Genomic DNA, 14,350 nt, shown 5'->3' with positions numbered 1-14,350 from the left:
TATATGTATATATAGATAAATCTTTGTCTATCTGAATCTGTATCTATCTGTCTATCTATAGCTATAGCTATATGTGTGTATGTATAGCTACAACTATCTATCTATATATGTATGTATATCTAGCTATAGCTATATCTCTATCTAAATGTTTATATATTGATATTAATATCTATTTCTATAGATTATGTATCTGTGCACATATCTTCCTATATATCTATATATGTATGTGTGTATATATCTATCTGTCTATATCTATATGTGTGTATATCTTTCTATAACTCCATCTCTATTTATATGTATATTTATTGATATCTATGGTCTATATGTATATATGTGTGTATATATCTTTCTCCATATGTATGTATATATGTATAGCCCGATCTCTGTCTATCTGTTTATATATGTATGTGTGTGTGTATATATAACTAATTATAGTTATATCTATTTATGTGTGTATATATCTATATCTATATCTATAGCTCTATCTCTGTGTATGTATACATATGCATATGTATGTATATATCTATATCTAAATGTAAACATATTGATATTAATACTATTTCATTTGATATACACAACAATTTTGGGAGGTAGGTGCTATTATGATTCCTAGTTGAGAATACTGAGGTGAGCTGAAGTTAAGTGACTTGCCCAGAGTCATATAGCTAGTAAATATGAAGTCATATTCAGGTGTTCCTGCTCTCAGGACTGTATTCACTCTCCATCTAGTTGCATCTCTCTGATCCTCCTCTCCCCCCAACAATCAATGCTAAATAGATTATTGTGGAGAGCTGTCTTAGTTTGGTCATTCATGGAGGAAAGTAACATCTGACAGAATTTCATTAAAAGCTTAGAAGGTCACATCACCAAGACAGTTCTTCATAAAGAAAGGGGAAGAAAGACTGGAACAAGTTACTTTTGCTCATATATATTGGACAAAAAGACTGTATACATATTGGACAACCTATGGACAAAAGGACTATAGATATAGATATAAATATTTCTCTATATACATGTGTGTATATATAGGGAGATATATGTACACATATACATATATGTGTTTTCTCTCTTTCTCTCATATACACACATATTTGTTAATATAGCCTGGATTTCTCTCCTTTTCTTTCTCTTCCTCCATACTTCATAACAGAAGTTCTTTACCTGAACTTGCTTTTTAAAATACTTTGTTAACTGTATTTCAGTATAACTGATTTATTTTTTTAATTCTATATATTTTATTTATATATTTGAAAGCATTTATCTGAGAAGGAGACTATAGGTTTTTACAAACTGTCAAAGGAGTCCACAATCCCAAAAAGTTAAAAACCCTGCCTTATGACAAATTTTTTTTTTCTTTCTTTGAGACTATTTCCCTATTTCTCACCTAGGGCTGGAAGTACACCAACCACTCATGGACTGACTCTACTGCCAATCAGCCCTTGAGCTTTAATCTGCTCTGTTTTTAGCCTGGATCTGTTCATCCCTCCTTAGGCAGATTAGTGGCCCTTCATCCTGGGCACTCACCCCATTGGTTTGGGACTTAGTGCAGAGACAGCCAATCGGCTTTAGCTAAACTGAAGCTCAGAACATCTGGACTGAAGTGATCCACCCACCTCAGCCTCCTCCAGTAGCAGGGGCGACAGGCATACACCACCATACCTGCCTCAGATAATTTTTTAAAAGAAAAAGAGGAAGAAGATAAATTAGTTTAAGCAGAACTCATCAATCAGTTCCTTGATCAAAATATTTGACATTATACGCAACATTCAGCACCTGTGGAACACTCCCCCACCCTCTGCAAAGAAGTGGGGGAATGAGAAAAACTGAATGGCAGCTAAATGTCACAGTGGGTCTGGAGTCAGGAAAACCTAAGTTCAAATCTGGTTGCAGACACTACCCAGCTGTGTGACCCTAGGCAAGTCACTTCACTCTGTGTGCCTCAGTTTCTTCATCTGTAATATGAACTGGAGAAGGAATAAAAAAACATTCCACTGTCTTTGTCAAGAAAACCTGCAAAAAGGGTTACAACAAAAGGAGAAAGGAGTTTTTAATAATAAGGCTATTATGTATAATAATATTTAATAATAATAAGGCTAAAAGTGCCTCCCTAGAGAGTAGTTGATTTCCTTTCAGCTGCTGTGTAATAGAACCAGTGCCTCTGGATTGTCCTAGATGGTCTCTGAGGTAGGGGGATGCCCTTCTTACATGCTCTGTGTTCACCTTCCTTGTTTTCCTCCCAATCTCTCTCCTCAGCACAATTCCCTGGGCTGCAGAGTAAGATGCGAGTTGTTCTCCGGGTGGAAGTAGAGGCAGTCAAGTTCCTGAAGGAGGAGCCCCAGAGACTGGATGGGCTTCTCAAGCGCTGTCGAGGGGTCACTGACACACTGGCTCAGATCCGAAGGTCGGTCTATCCCCCACTGTTTCCGGGGGTCACCCCATACCAGCTCAGGTACCCAAGCCAACTTTGATCCTGGGACTTCCCTCACCCCAGGGAATCATTCTGGCCCAAATCTGAAATCAGACCATGCTCAGCTTCCCCTCTGTACATTCTACCTGCTAGTTCTCCTCCTCCAAAGACTCTTCTGCATGTCCCATTTGAACCTAGTCACTTTGCTTTGTGTCCCTCTCTGTAACCCTGGAGAGCCCAGAGCTCCTCTCCCAAGCTCACCACCGGGGGACATTGGAGTCCCAGGGAGGGACAGGCAGGGATTACCAGCTCACCTCCCTTCCTCCAAGGGCCTCACAGCTACCTGTCTCCTCAGGCAAGTGGATGAGGGTACCTGGCCACCTCCAAACAACCTCCTGAGCCAGTCTCCAAAGAAAGTGACGGCTGAATGTGACTTCGGCAAAAGCCTGGACTTCGAGGTGCCACCCCCCAGCCCTCCCCTGAGCCTCCATGAGCTGGGGGGGCCAGGCGAGGGCACTGCTCACACACCCAAGGGGGGCAATCCCTCCAGGGGTCCCGAAACACCCAGCAAGAGAAGCGTGGACAAAGCCGTATCTGTGGAGGTGCTTGGGCTATCGGGGACATGCACATTGAGCTTCCTGCCCCTTGTTGGTCCAGGGTTAGGGTGAGGGATTGTATGGCTAAGTATGAAGGCAGGGATGGAGAAAATCGCTGGAAATGTAGAATTTACTACAGCTTCCCAAGGGGACATCTAAGTGTCTCCTGTCCCCAAGATGATACTTTTTTGTCTTTTTTAAAAATCCATGTACTTAACATAGTGCTTGACACATAGAAGGTATTTAATAATTATTATAGATATGCTTGTTGACTAATTAACTAACAAAGCCTCCAGGGCTTCATTAAACACTTTAGAAAGTATAAAATGATTGAATCTCCTTAGTTTCTTGAGCCTGTTGCCTTTTTGAGGGTAATAGCAAAGAAGTGTTTTTGATCCTCCCATTCTTATCCGTGCTATTTTCAAGGGATCCCATCTAGGGGTTTGTTAAGAGGAAGCAGAAGTGGTTAAAAAAAATTGTGGAAAGTCAACTTTGAGTCTGGTCTCCTCCTCAGCTTTCCCCTTCCTCCCCCCAGGCAGCCGAGAGGGACTGGGAGGAGAAGAGGGCAGCCCTGAGCCAGTACAGTGCCAAGGACATCAACCGGCTGCTGGAAGAAACCCAGGCAGAGCTGCTGAAGGCCATCCCAGACCTGGATTGTGCAGGGAAACCCCGGGGGCCGGTCCCAACCCCTGAGCACAAGCCCTCCAAAGCCCCTCATGGTCAGAAGGCAGCCCCCCGTGGAGAGGCCAGTGGGCGGAGGGGCTCAGGTAGGGGAGGCCCAGCCCGAGAACTGGGCAAGGGCAAGGCAGAGGGAGGGGTTTTCCTGATCTGGCAAGGGCCTCTGTCCTCAGGGAGCTGCCAGTCTGATAAAAGAGGCGCGGGGTAATATATAGTATGGAGAAGAGGAAGCGGAATGATTAGGCTCTGAGCTGAGAATGGCCTCAGGACTCAGGGCAGGGGGGACAGGGGTTTTCCCCTCCCTCTGCTACTTTTCTGGGATCAGACCAAGGGATCTAAGCCCTGGATGACTAGTTCTTTCCCCTTTGGAATGCCATGAGTATCCCCCTGGCTCCCAGGTGATGGACCCTTCCCCTTCTGTCTCTAGATGAGCTGACTGTGCCCCGGTACCGGACAGAAAAGCCTTCAAAGTCACCCCCACCACCTCCTCCCCGACGGAGCTTCCCTTCCTCCCACGGCCTTACCACCACCCGCACTGGAGAGGTCGTGGTCACCAGCAAGAAGGATTCGGCCTTCATCAAGGTACCACGTCCAGGCAGGGACACATGGGAAGTTTTCCCTTCAGCCTGGAACAGGACAGCCTGCAGGGAGAGGGAGAGTGCCTTTAGAATGTGGGTAACCAATAATCTTGTGATGGAGAGAGCCATCTACCCCCGAGAGAGGACCGTGGGGACTGAGTGCAGACACAACAAAGCATTCTCACTCTCTGTTGTTGGTTGTTTGCATTTTGTTTTCTTTCCCAGTTTTTTTTCTTCTTGATCTGATTTTTCTTGTGCAGCAAGATAACTGTATAAATATGTGTCCATATATTGGATTTAACATATTTAACATGTATGGGACTACCTGCCATCTAGGGGAAGGAGGGGAAATTTTGGAATAGAAGGTTTTGCAATGTTGAAAAATTACTCATGTGTACATTTTGAAAATAAAAAGCTTTAATAAAAAGAGAATGTTGGGAACCTCTAACTTAGGGAAGCAAAGCTTTGTGAGGGATAGAACCCAGGTCCCATCTGGAGGCAGGAGGATGCTTAAAGATGACTTCTTTGGATCCTTTCAGATGTGGAAGGAGAATCATCCTAGACTAGAGCAAAGGGAGGAAGGGGGGGAAAGTGAGGCTGGAATAGGGGCAATGAAAACAATATTTAATTCCATCCCTTGAGCATTAGGTGATGTTGTAGTGCACTAAAGTAAGGAAAACTCAACTTCCCGAGTTCAAATCCAGCTTCAGACACCTACTAGCTGCATGATCTGGAGCAAATCACTTAAGCCTGCTTGTCTCAGTTTCCTCATCTGTAAAATGATCTGAAGAAGAAAATGGCAAACCCCTTCAGTAGATTTGCTGAGAAAATCCCAAACAGGGTCAGGAAGAGTTAGTACCATTGAACAATAAAAGTGGGATAGTGGGGTGGGGATAGACCCTTCCTCAGTTCTTTAAATTTTAAGGCATCTTATCTTAGAGAGAGAGGTTATATAAGGTACAGGGGATGAAAAGGGAGGCAAATAGGGTGACAGGGAAATTGGGTCTGAGGGTGGAGGGGGTGTAGATGCTAATATTGGGTTCCTTTAATGTACTTGGGGTCACTTCCAGAAGGCAGAGTCAGAGGAGCTGGAGGTCCAGAAGCCCCAAGTGAAACTCCGCCGGACAGTGTCTGAGGTGGCCCGTCCAGCCTCCACGCCTCCTATTATGGCATCAGCCATCAAGGACGAAGATGATGAAGACCGAATCATCGCGGAGCTGGAGGTATGTGGCAGGGTCCACCTTGGCCTCCAGACTCCTGTACAACAAGCTCCCTCCATGCCTAGGGAAGGCCAAGAGAGCCAAACTCGTGGCTTTTGTCCCTGGCTCTGCCCCAAGTCTCTGGGCTAACTATGAACTAACAATATCCTCCTTTTTGCCTTAGTTCCCTCAGCCCCACCCCATGTAAGATGCGAGGAGGAATTCTGATTCCCTTCCTGATTCAGACTTGGGGGACTGAGATTGATAGGAAATGTTTTTCATATTCTCTTCTTCAAGCATTTTGGGATTTCTGTAGCTAATTGCTTGGAGAGCTCTCATAACTAAAAGCTCTGACTGAGATTGAAGAAGAGAATAAATAGATTTTGGGAGGTTGTACTGTGTCCTCTGGAAGGAAGGAGAAAAGAGGGAGAACCAGAGTTTGTTTTTCTTTTTTAAGCAGCCCTATAAGCTGAGATTAGCCAACCCTTGGTTGTTCTTCACCTTCCCAAACAAGGCTAGGGACCCAGATTATGTCCCTGATATTCCTCAGGAGTCCCTGACCAAAGGCAGCTGAACGGACCCCCAGCCCCCAATATTCAGATCCCCCCCTCCAAGCCCATCCCAACCTTCTGCCTCCTCAGGTTTTTGAGAGAAGTTCAGTGCCCCTCTCCCCCATGCCCCGCTGCCAGCCGTTTCCGGCCTCGCTCTCTCCCCAGGAATCAGGGCCCCTTGGGGTCTCCACCCTGGGCCCCTCACGGAAGGTAACCAGCCTGAGCCTCTTCTCAACCGCTGTCTCTCTGCCTGTCCCTTCACAGCCTCCGCTGCCTCTACTGCCTCTTTCACGCTAATACTCTAACAAGCTAACACGCTGCTCACGTGCTCACAGTCTCCTCCGAGCTCTCGGTCACTGACCCAACAATACTTGCAGACTTGCTTTCACACTACCACTGAAAGAACACTTAACCTTTTCTTGACAGCCTGCCCTTCCCCTGGGGGGAGCCCCAGAAGGAGCCTCCATTCCCTACCGTCCTTCAGCTGGGCTCAGGGTCCTCCTGGGCTTCTTGGTCCTCCACCTTGCATGGCTGGCCCACCACCTCTGCCCTCTGGGGCCTGATGAGACTGGATCTCCTCTCCTGCTTTGTCTCTCTGTAGGGGTTCCAAGGCGGAGAGGGGGATGAGGCTGCTCCTTGGCCTTTTCTCCCCGTTGTGGCCTCTTCTCACTCACTTTGGCCCAGGGAGACCATTTGAGACATTTAAGTTTCTTGGACCTAACTTCCTCATCTGGGAACCTGTGTTCCTGGATGCTCCCATAGCTTCTCTTGGCCGTTGTCCTGTCATCTCTTAGCATCTGGAAGTCTTTCCTTCTTCCTAAGCTTGGTTCCTGCTGCTGCCTCACTTCCATACTTTTTTCCTGGCTTCTGTCCCTTCTGGGGACTCCGGGATGCTTTTGCTATGGGAGGGGGGTGCCTGCCGTTGGTATAAGAAGGTGACAATCTGGGGAACTTGGATGCTGTCAGCTGAGGAAAGTCGACTCCAGGACTAGGGGAGGGGACAGAGCTCTTTGGCGTAATGTCATTCCATTCTGGCTGGAAGCTCCGATGCTTGCAATTCCTCTCCAAGGAACTGGTGCCTCGGGGAGGAGAGGGAGACTCAGTTACTTGTTGGCAGAGTGTCCTTCTCAGGATGCCCAGGGTGGGAGAGACCGCAGGGCCTGGCAGCAGGGTGATGTTGCCCCAGAAGCTGGGCTGTGCTCTGGGAGGGGCTGAGCAATGGGCCAGCCTTCTGTGAGCAGCAGCCCCTTGGCGGGTCTCTCTGGTCTGGCTCCTGCTCTTTGTGGGAGAGGGAGAGGGAGAGGGAGAGGGAGAGGCAGAAGGAGGCTGGCTCCCTGCTCTCAGCACCAGAGGTAATCCTGCTCCATGGTCTGCTGCCCACACATGTGCACGCGCATGCACACACACACACACCCACACCCACACCCACACACACACACACACACACACACACGCTGAGGGAGAGCGCCAGACCAGAAGGACCCAGCTCACTACTCTGTCCTGCATTGCACCGTCAGAAGCTGGACCACTTGGGTGTGGGGCCAACTTGAGTATCCTCATTTAAAGCCTCCAGGGGGCACTCCACCCTTCCCAGTTGCAGGTAAGTACTCACCTCAAGCAGAGGGGAAGGGCTTGGGGAAGGGGCTCTGGAACCTTTCTTTATTTAGGGAGTTTCTCTCTTCGCCGACCACCCGGAGAGGCTAGTGCTGGTCTTGGAATGAGAGACTCCCTGGCTTTGGGCAGAAATAAAATTGGGTGTAGCCTGCCCTTGGCTGACTTTGGGAAACCCTCAGAAAGAACTGAGAGAGCTGGGATTGGCAGGGTGGCTTAAAGGACTCCGTGGAGGTTCTTCATTTACTCTTCCTTATCTCTCTTCCCCCCAGATTTCCCCACTCCCCAGAAGCTTTTGTATCCCCCAGATCATCTTAACCGAATGTGCTTCCAATCCACCCTCACCTCCAGAGGTTATGCCTGAAGAGGTGGGCACAAGGGAAATGCCCATCCCACTGACCCGGGCATCAATGAGCGCTGGTAGAAGTAGGGGCACTAAGCAGTGCCAGGTACCACCACTCGGCCAGGACCTGACCGGGGCCGGATTGCTGGTGACGAGGCCTCTGGCAGAAGCGGATGCCCGCCCTTTGGGGAGCGCCAAGAGGCCAGGGCAGCAGGAGGAATCACTGAGAATGGTGGGCACCGAGCTCCGAGCATCTACAGAAGGGACCGTCTGGCAGCTAGTGGAAGGAAAGGGAGCAGGACCAGTCTGCCGCAAAGGAAAGGGGCTGGATGAAGGTCAGCGTCCAGGTGCCCCTGCCTCAGCGAGCCCAGAAGAAACCATCACACACACTGAGCACCCTGGCTCCTCTGTGGGAGACTGCTCAGAGTGGGCTCTGACGGAGAAAGGTCCCCTTGGTCGGGACTCAGCAGAGAGGGACACGAGGTCCGGGCTCCCCTTCCAGCGGCTTGACAGTTTAGAGGAGACACTCCAGGAGCTGGAGGCTACACTGAACGCGATGGGCAAGGCCCCTTCGGCGGCCCCCATCAGCACCCTCTCTGGGACCCTGGCCCAGCCCCCCAGTTCCCAGGTGGCTGTCCTATTCTGTCTCCTCTCCTGCTTGTGCCCGTTTCTCCTTCTGTCCTTCTGAGTTGTGGGAAGTGGGGAGGACGGAGGAGACCCGAGCCCCATCCCCACCTGCCCCACGGCCTCTTCCTACTTGCACAATAACTATAAGAGGTCAGAGACCGGCTGCCCAGGTCGGACAGCGTTCAGGTGAGGCTGGGAAGCTGGTTTGCCTGAGCTCTTGCCCTGTTCTTTTCATGGCTCTGCACTGGGAGGAGAGAAGGGTGTGAAGAAGACGCAGGATTCAAGAGGAGCCCAGCTCCTACTTGGGACCACCCCCTAATCCTCTACCCCTGCTTTGTATCCGCAAGCCAACAAATAAAGATACTTCCCCCCTCCTCCCACCCCAGTTCCCACCACTTATGTCTCTGCCTCTTTCTCTGTCTCTTGAATTATCTCTGCTGCGTCTCTCCCTTCCAGTCTCTTGTTACTTCTCCTCTTTGGCTAGGACTAGGGTCTGCTGCCATCCACCATTCTTAGGCCCCCACCCATGATTGGAAGGAAGAACTGGAAAGATCAAAGCCTATTAACTAAAAAAAGAAGAAAACTTGGCCCCAAAGTGTCTATCCAGGAAGGAGCAGTGTAGTACAGAGAGCAGTGAGTTAGCAACATCAGGAATGTGGAGTTCTTATCCTGCCTTGTGGGAACTTAGTTTCCTGTCTCTGCAAAATGGGAGCATTACATCAATAGGAGATGGCTTCTAAAATCCCTTTCAGCTTTAGTACTCTGATGTCAGTATGAGGAATCATAGCTTCAGCCATTTCTGTCCCACTCTGCTCTGGAAGCATTGCCAGTAATATTCCCCTTTGCATGACCTGGGAAAGCCTTCCCAGGACTATTGGTACCTCTCAGTGATAGGGAGGCAGGAGAACCCCAAAAGAGCTGCTCACCCTCTTGAGTTTGTTGTGCAGTTGTGTCCGACTCTTGATGACTCCATTTGGATTTCTTTGGCAAAGATATTAGTCTATCATTTCCTTCTTCAGCTCATTTTACAGAGGAAGAAACTGAGGCAAATAGATTAGGTGACTAGCCCAGGGTCACCCAGCTACTAAGTGTCTGAGGCTGGATTTGAATTTGGAAAAATGAGTTTTCTTGACTCCAGACCCTATATTCTATCCAGTACCCTACTGTGCTTAGCTACCCCACACCTTCTCAAGCAAATTTTCTTAATTTGGGGTCCACAGAGTCATTAATTCAAAGAATAGGGGGAGGGGAATTACCTCTATTTTCACTGACATGTTTGTATTTTCTTCAGTTAAAAACATTGTTCTGAGAAAGGGGTCCCTAGGCCAGTGGACTACCAAAGAAAGGAGTCCGTGGAACCCACCAAAAAAACCCTGTTCTAGAAGATTGAGGAAGCTGAAACCTGCTGAGAGCAATGCCCATTTTGTGTGCTTAGCTCTGACCAAAGGAGTGAAGAATTGGCCAAATTCCCCCTTTTCCTGAGAGATCCTACAGATAGGCTCCAGGCCCAGAGAGACAAAAAAGGGGTCAGTGGATCCAGAAGGGGCCACGCCAGAATAGCTCCAGATGAAGGAGAAGGGGCAGCCAAGTCCAGCCCAAATTTCCTTCTTTCTAGGATTCTCTCCAACTTTGACCCCGATTTCTGCCCCTCACAGAGCGGCGGGGTCTCCATCCCACCTATGAAGATGGTCACAGCGGGGGCCTCCAGGCTGAAGCCAGGACAGGCCAGCAGCCCAGACAAAGGCAAGCACAGCAAACAGCGGTCAGAGTACATGCGGATCCAGGGCCAACAGCAGGTATGGAAGCAGGGATCTGCCCATTTCTGGGAGGAGCCCACCCTTTAGTGCCCACCCTACCAGTCGCCATGGAAATTCCTGCAGGAAGCAGGGGGCTTCCCTCCTGGCTCCTTGCAGGTCTCTCAGATGTAGTCTGAGCATGTGCCCTCACCCATCCCACTGAAGTAAAGGTATCCATGTCCTTCCTGAAGCCTGCTCCCCTAGCCCTCCATCTTCCTTTTACCTCTCTGCTTTCCAGCTCTCCCATCATCTTCCATCATTGACCTTCTTCGAGCTTAGTCCCCTTTCCTCTACTCCTTCCCCTTGCTCTTCATGACACCCCCCTGTCCCCAAGGAGACTTCCATAAAAGCAAAAGAAGCACCTTCCTAGAGGTGGATAAATGACCTAATGACAGCTAACAGATATAGTGCTTTAAGTTTCATGCAAAATGCTTTCAGTTCATCGTCTCATTTGGTCCTCACATTAGCCCTGTGAGGTGGGTGCTGTTATTATCCCCATTTCACAGATGAAGAAACTGAAGCTCATAGCATTGAGCAGGTAGATCAGATAGAGAGTGAGCATTGAAGATGGGATTCAAACTGAGGGCTTTCTGATTCCAGGGGTGGCTTTCCATTCCTTCCCATTCCCAACTCTAAAACTTGTTTGATGTCTGTTTTAAATTTTCTATTCTGTGAAATGGGGCTTGGGCCCATTAAAAGAGTAGTGAGAAAGTGGTGAGAGAATTTAATTAGAATAACATTAAGAGAGGAAAATCAATCATTTCTTACTTATTAGACTCCATTGCCTACAAGGGGCCAGGGGAGCTTTCATGCAGGAGCAAGCTGGCCTTTGCACATGATAGATGGGCTTCAGATGAGTCCAGGGATGGGGGAGTTTTTCCAAAGAGAAGGAGATTCAGAGTAAGTCAAGAGGGGGAAACTCAGAGTGTGTCAAGGAGGAAGCTCAAAGTGAGCCAAGATACAGACATGGAAGAGGAAATGTCAAAGTTCAAAACTCCAGAATCATCCTGTTTAATTAAAATGTTTCTAGTTATTTAATTATATGTTATAATCAGGGTAAAGTCTTGCTGATTTACCTTCTTAAGTATCCCTCAGCCGTCTTCTCTGTATTCCTGTTGCCTTGATTTAGACTTTGGTTATCTTCTGTCCAGACTACATACAACAGTAAGCTCCTCCCTGGTCTTCCTTACTCTCCTCCCTACCTCCCTCTAAGCCATCCTGAACTCCACTGCCAGATTTATCTTCCTCATTCACAGTTATGAAACCTTTCATTTGTGAAGCATTCAGTGTCTCCCCATTGTCCAATCATTAAAGGACCATTTAGCACCATGTACCCTAAAATCCAAACATTAAGATTCCCCACAATCTGGCTCCAATTGAACCTTTTACAGCCTCATCATTTCCTCCTTCCCACCCAGACCTTTGTTTCAGCCCAGTCACTGTCCTCTGAACACGCCTCACACTTTCCCACTTTTATGTTTCTCTGCCGAGGATCACTTTTTCCTATTCCAATCTCTGCTACTTAAGAGGGCTTTGCATGTAGTAAGTACTTAGCAGAAGCTTTTTCATTCATTCATTCTCCCTGCATAGAATGCTTTCTTCCTCCTCTTAAATCCTACCTTTCTTTCAGAGCACAACGGAAGTCTCTCTTCTCAGAAGGCTTCTCTGGGGTTAGGTAGTGAAATGACTTGGAGTCAGAGGGACCCGAGTACAAATTTGTCCTCAGAAACTTATTAACTAGCTATGTGACCCTGGGCAAGTCAATTAATCCTGAGAAGGAGAAGGAGAAGTAGGAGGAGGAAGAGGAAAAGGAGGAGGAGGAGACTTTAAGAAGAAAAAGATGATCATAAAGATGAAGAAGACAACTTTTCTGAAGCCCCACTAGAAGCACTTGAACTCTTCTTCCTCTGAACTTCTCAAGCAAGTGTTTATCCTAGTCTTACGGTCTTTGACATAGGTTAACTGCAATCAGTATTTGTCTTTTTTTTTTTTCCTGTAATATCCTTTTCCCCTAATTATAAGGCCTTTGGTGAAATATATCACCATAATATCTTACACATAATAGTAAATTTCTGTTGATAGTAGGATATTAAGATGACTTAGTGAATAGAGCACTGGGCTTTGAATCAAGAAGTCCTGAATTCAAATCCTATGTCAGACACTTGCCGGCTCTGTGATTTTAATCCTTCTCAGACTTTCCTCATTTGTAAAATGGGGACAATAACAGGAGTGTTCCTGGTAAATGATGTGGAAGCAACTAAAATCTTGGGAGATCGCTATTCAAAAAGACCTATGTCTATGGGTACTGAAAGAAAAGGAAGATGTAAAAGGTAGCTAGGTGGCACAGTGAGTAGAACACTGGACTTCTAATCAGGAACACCTGAATTCAAATCCAGCCTTAAATGGTTACTAGTTGCATGACCTACCATAAAATATACCTCCTTGGGTTAAAATGAGCATTTTGCAAACTTTAAAAAGCTATTTAAGTGTTAGCTCTTTGATGGCTTAACCACTGTCAATGATCCTTGAGAAATTATAGAGAGTGGAAGAGGTACCACAAGAATGGAGAAGGGTAAAAGCCCTGAGTATCTTCTTATTGTTGTATTTATTTACTAAGGAAGGGAATGGAGTCTGGAAGATATGGGAGAGTGAATTTAAATTAGATCCATGACAAAATTCTAGAACATATTCTTAAAGATATAATTAATGAACATCTAGAAAGAAGGAAAACATAGTAGATAGTTGGCCTTGGAGCCAAACACTCTTCACTTTCTCTTTATTGTATCTCTTTTTTTCATTTTAACAAGTTGTAAATTCTTTATCTTCTTTGAATTGAAAAGCAAGCAGTAATTTATCTTATGTAGAATTTTTACATTAATCTCCTTTTATTTGGCTTGTTGTTGTTTTCCAAAAATACCAGATGGCTGATTATATGTGATACATAATATATATAATATACATAATAGAAATTTGTCTTGAAGGCAGGAATACTTGAGTTCAAATTCCACTTTTGATGCATATTGGCTGTGTGACTCTGAGTGGGTTATTTAAATGTTCATCATCTTAGCTAATTCCACAATTTTTTTTTAAAAAAAGCTTATGGAGGAGGTGCTTATCTGAGAATTTCTTCATCAGGAAATTAGTTCTTCTCTATACTAAAGAAATCACAGGAACAGTCCCCGAATCCCTAGAAATAAAAACAGCAACCTCACAATATCTTCAGGACTTTATCAAGAACAAATCATTCCAGGGTAACTTTTTTTCTCTTCCTTGATAGGGTTACTAGACTGAGAGACAGGAAAAAACTTTACCTAGATTTGGCTTAGCTAGCATGTAACAAAAATTTTTGACACAATTACCTATGCTACTCTTGTGGGATGAACAGAATCATTTGAATAGCCTAACTCAACAAGGAGTAGTTATTGGTTCAGTATCACTTAGGAAGCTGTGCTTGGCTTTATGCTTTTTAAGATTTTTCTTAATTGACTTTGATAAAGACATAAGTAATCTCCTTATCAAATTTGTAAGTGACACAAACTTGAGAGGGTTAGCTAACGGGGCACAGTGGGTAGAGCACCAGCCCTGAATTCAGGAGGACCCAGTTCAAATCTGGTCTCAGACACTTAACACTTGCTAGCTGTGTGACCCTGGGCAAGTCACTTAACCCCAGCCTCAGGGAAAAAAAAAAAGAGGGTTAGCTAACATTAGCTAACAGCCATTGCAAAGATCCTGACAAATTAGTACATTGAGCCAAATCTAAAATGATTAAGTTTCGTAGGTTTGTTTTTATTGTTCAGTCATTTTCAGTTGTTTGATTCTTTGTAACCTCATTTAGGGTTTTCTTGGCAAAGATATCAGAATGGTTTTCCATGTCCTTCTCCAGCTTATTTTACAGATGAATAAATTGAGAAACACAGGATTAGGTGACTTGCCCAGGTCACATAGCTAGAAAGTGTCTGAGGCC

The 14,350-nt window shown here is 46.2% G+C and overlaps 1 protein-coding gene across 7 annotated transcripts in view; it reads left to right on the top strand.

Moving 5' to 3' along the window:
• The window catches only part of SRCIN1 (SRC kinase signaling inhibitor 1), a 92,039-nt gene that overhangs the window by 72,157 nt on the left and 5,532 nt on the right, over window positions 1-14,350 (top strand). For 4 of the 7 annotated variants that reach the window (XM_074261330.1, XM_074261328.1, XM_074261332.1 and 1 more), the window contains 8 exons: window positions 2,254-2,401; window positions 2,763-3,009; window positions 3,539-3,770; window positions 4,109-4,263; window positions 5,330-5,482; window positions 6,100-6,219; window positions 7,893-8,591; window positions 10,246-10,386. In XM_074261330.1, coding sequence (XP_074117431.1) covers window positions 2,254-2,401; window positions 2,763-3,009; window positions 3,539-3,770; window positions 4,109-4,263; window positions 5,330-5,482; window positions 6,100-6,219; window positions 7,893-8,591; window positions 10,246-10,386 — 1,895 coding nt within the window. The remainder of the gene's footprint in view (window positions 1-2,253; window positions 2,402-2,762; window positions 3,010-3,538; window positions 3,771-4,108; window positions 4,264-5,329; window positions 5,483-6,099; window positions 6,220-7,892; window positions 8,592-10,245; window positions 10,387-14,350) is intronic. The other 3 variants (XM_074261331.1, XM_074261333.1, XM_074261334.1) reach the window with 3 other exon arrangements.

This window comes from Sminthopsis crassicaudata, chromosome 4 (assembly GCF_048593235.1).
Source record: "Sminthopsis crassicaudata isolate SCR6 chromosome 4, ASM4859323v1, whole genome shotgun sequence".
Classification (NCBI taxonomy): Eukaryota; Metazoa; Chordata; class Mammalia; order Dasyuromorphia; family Dasyuridae; genus Sminthopsis; species Sminthopsis crassicaudata.
Note: the sequence above shows the minus strand (reverse complement) of the source record. Positions and strands in the feature narration are given on the sequence as shown.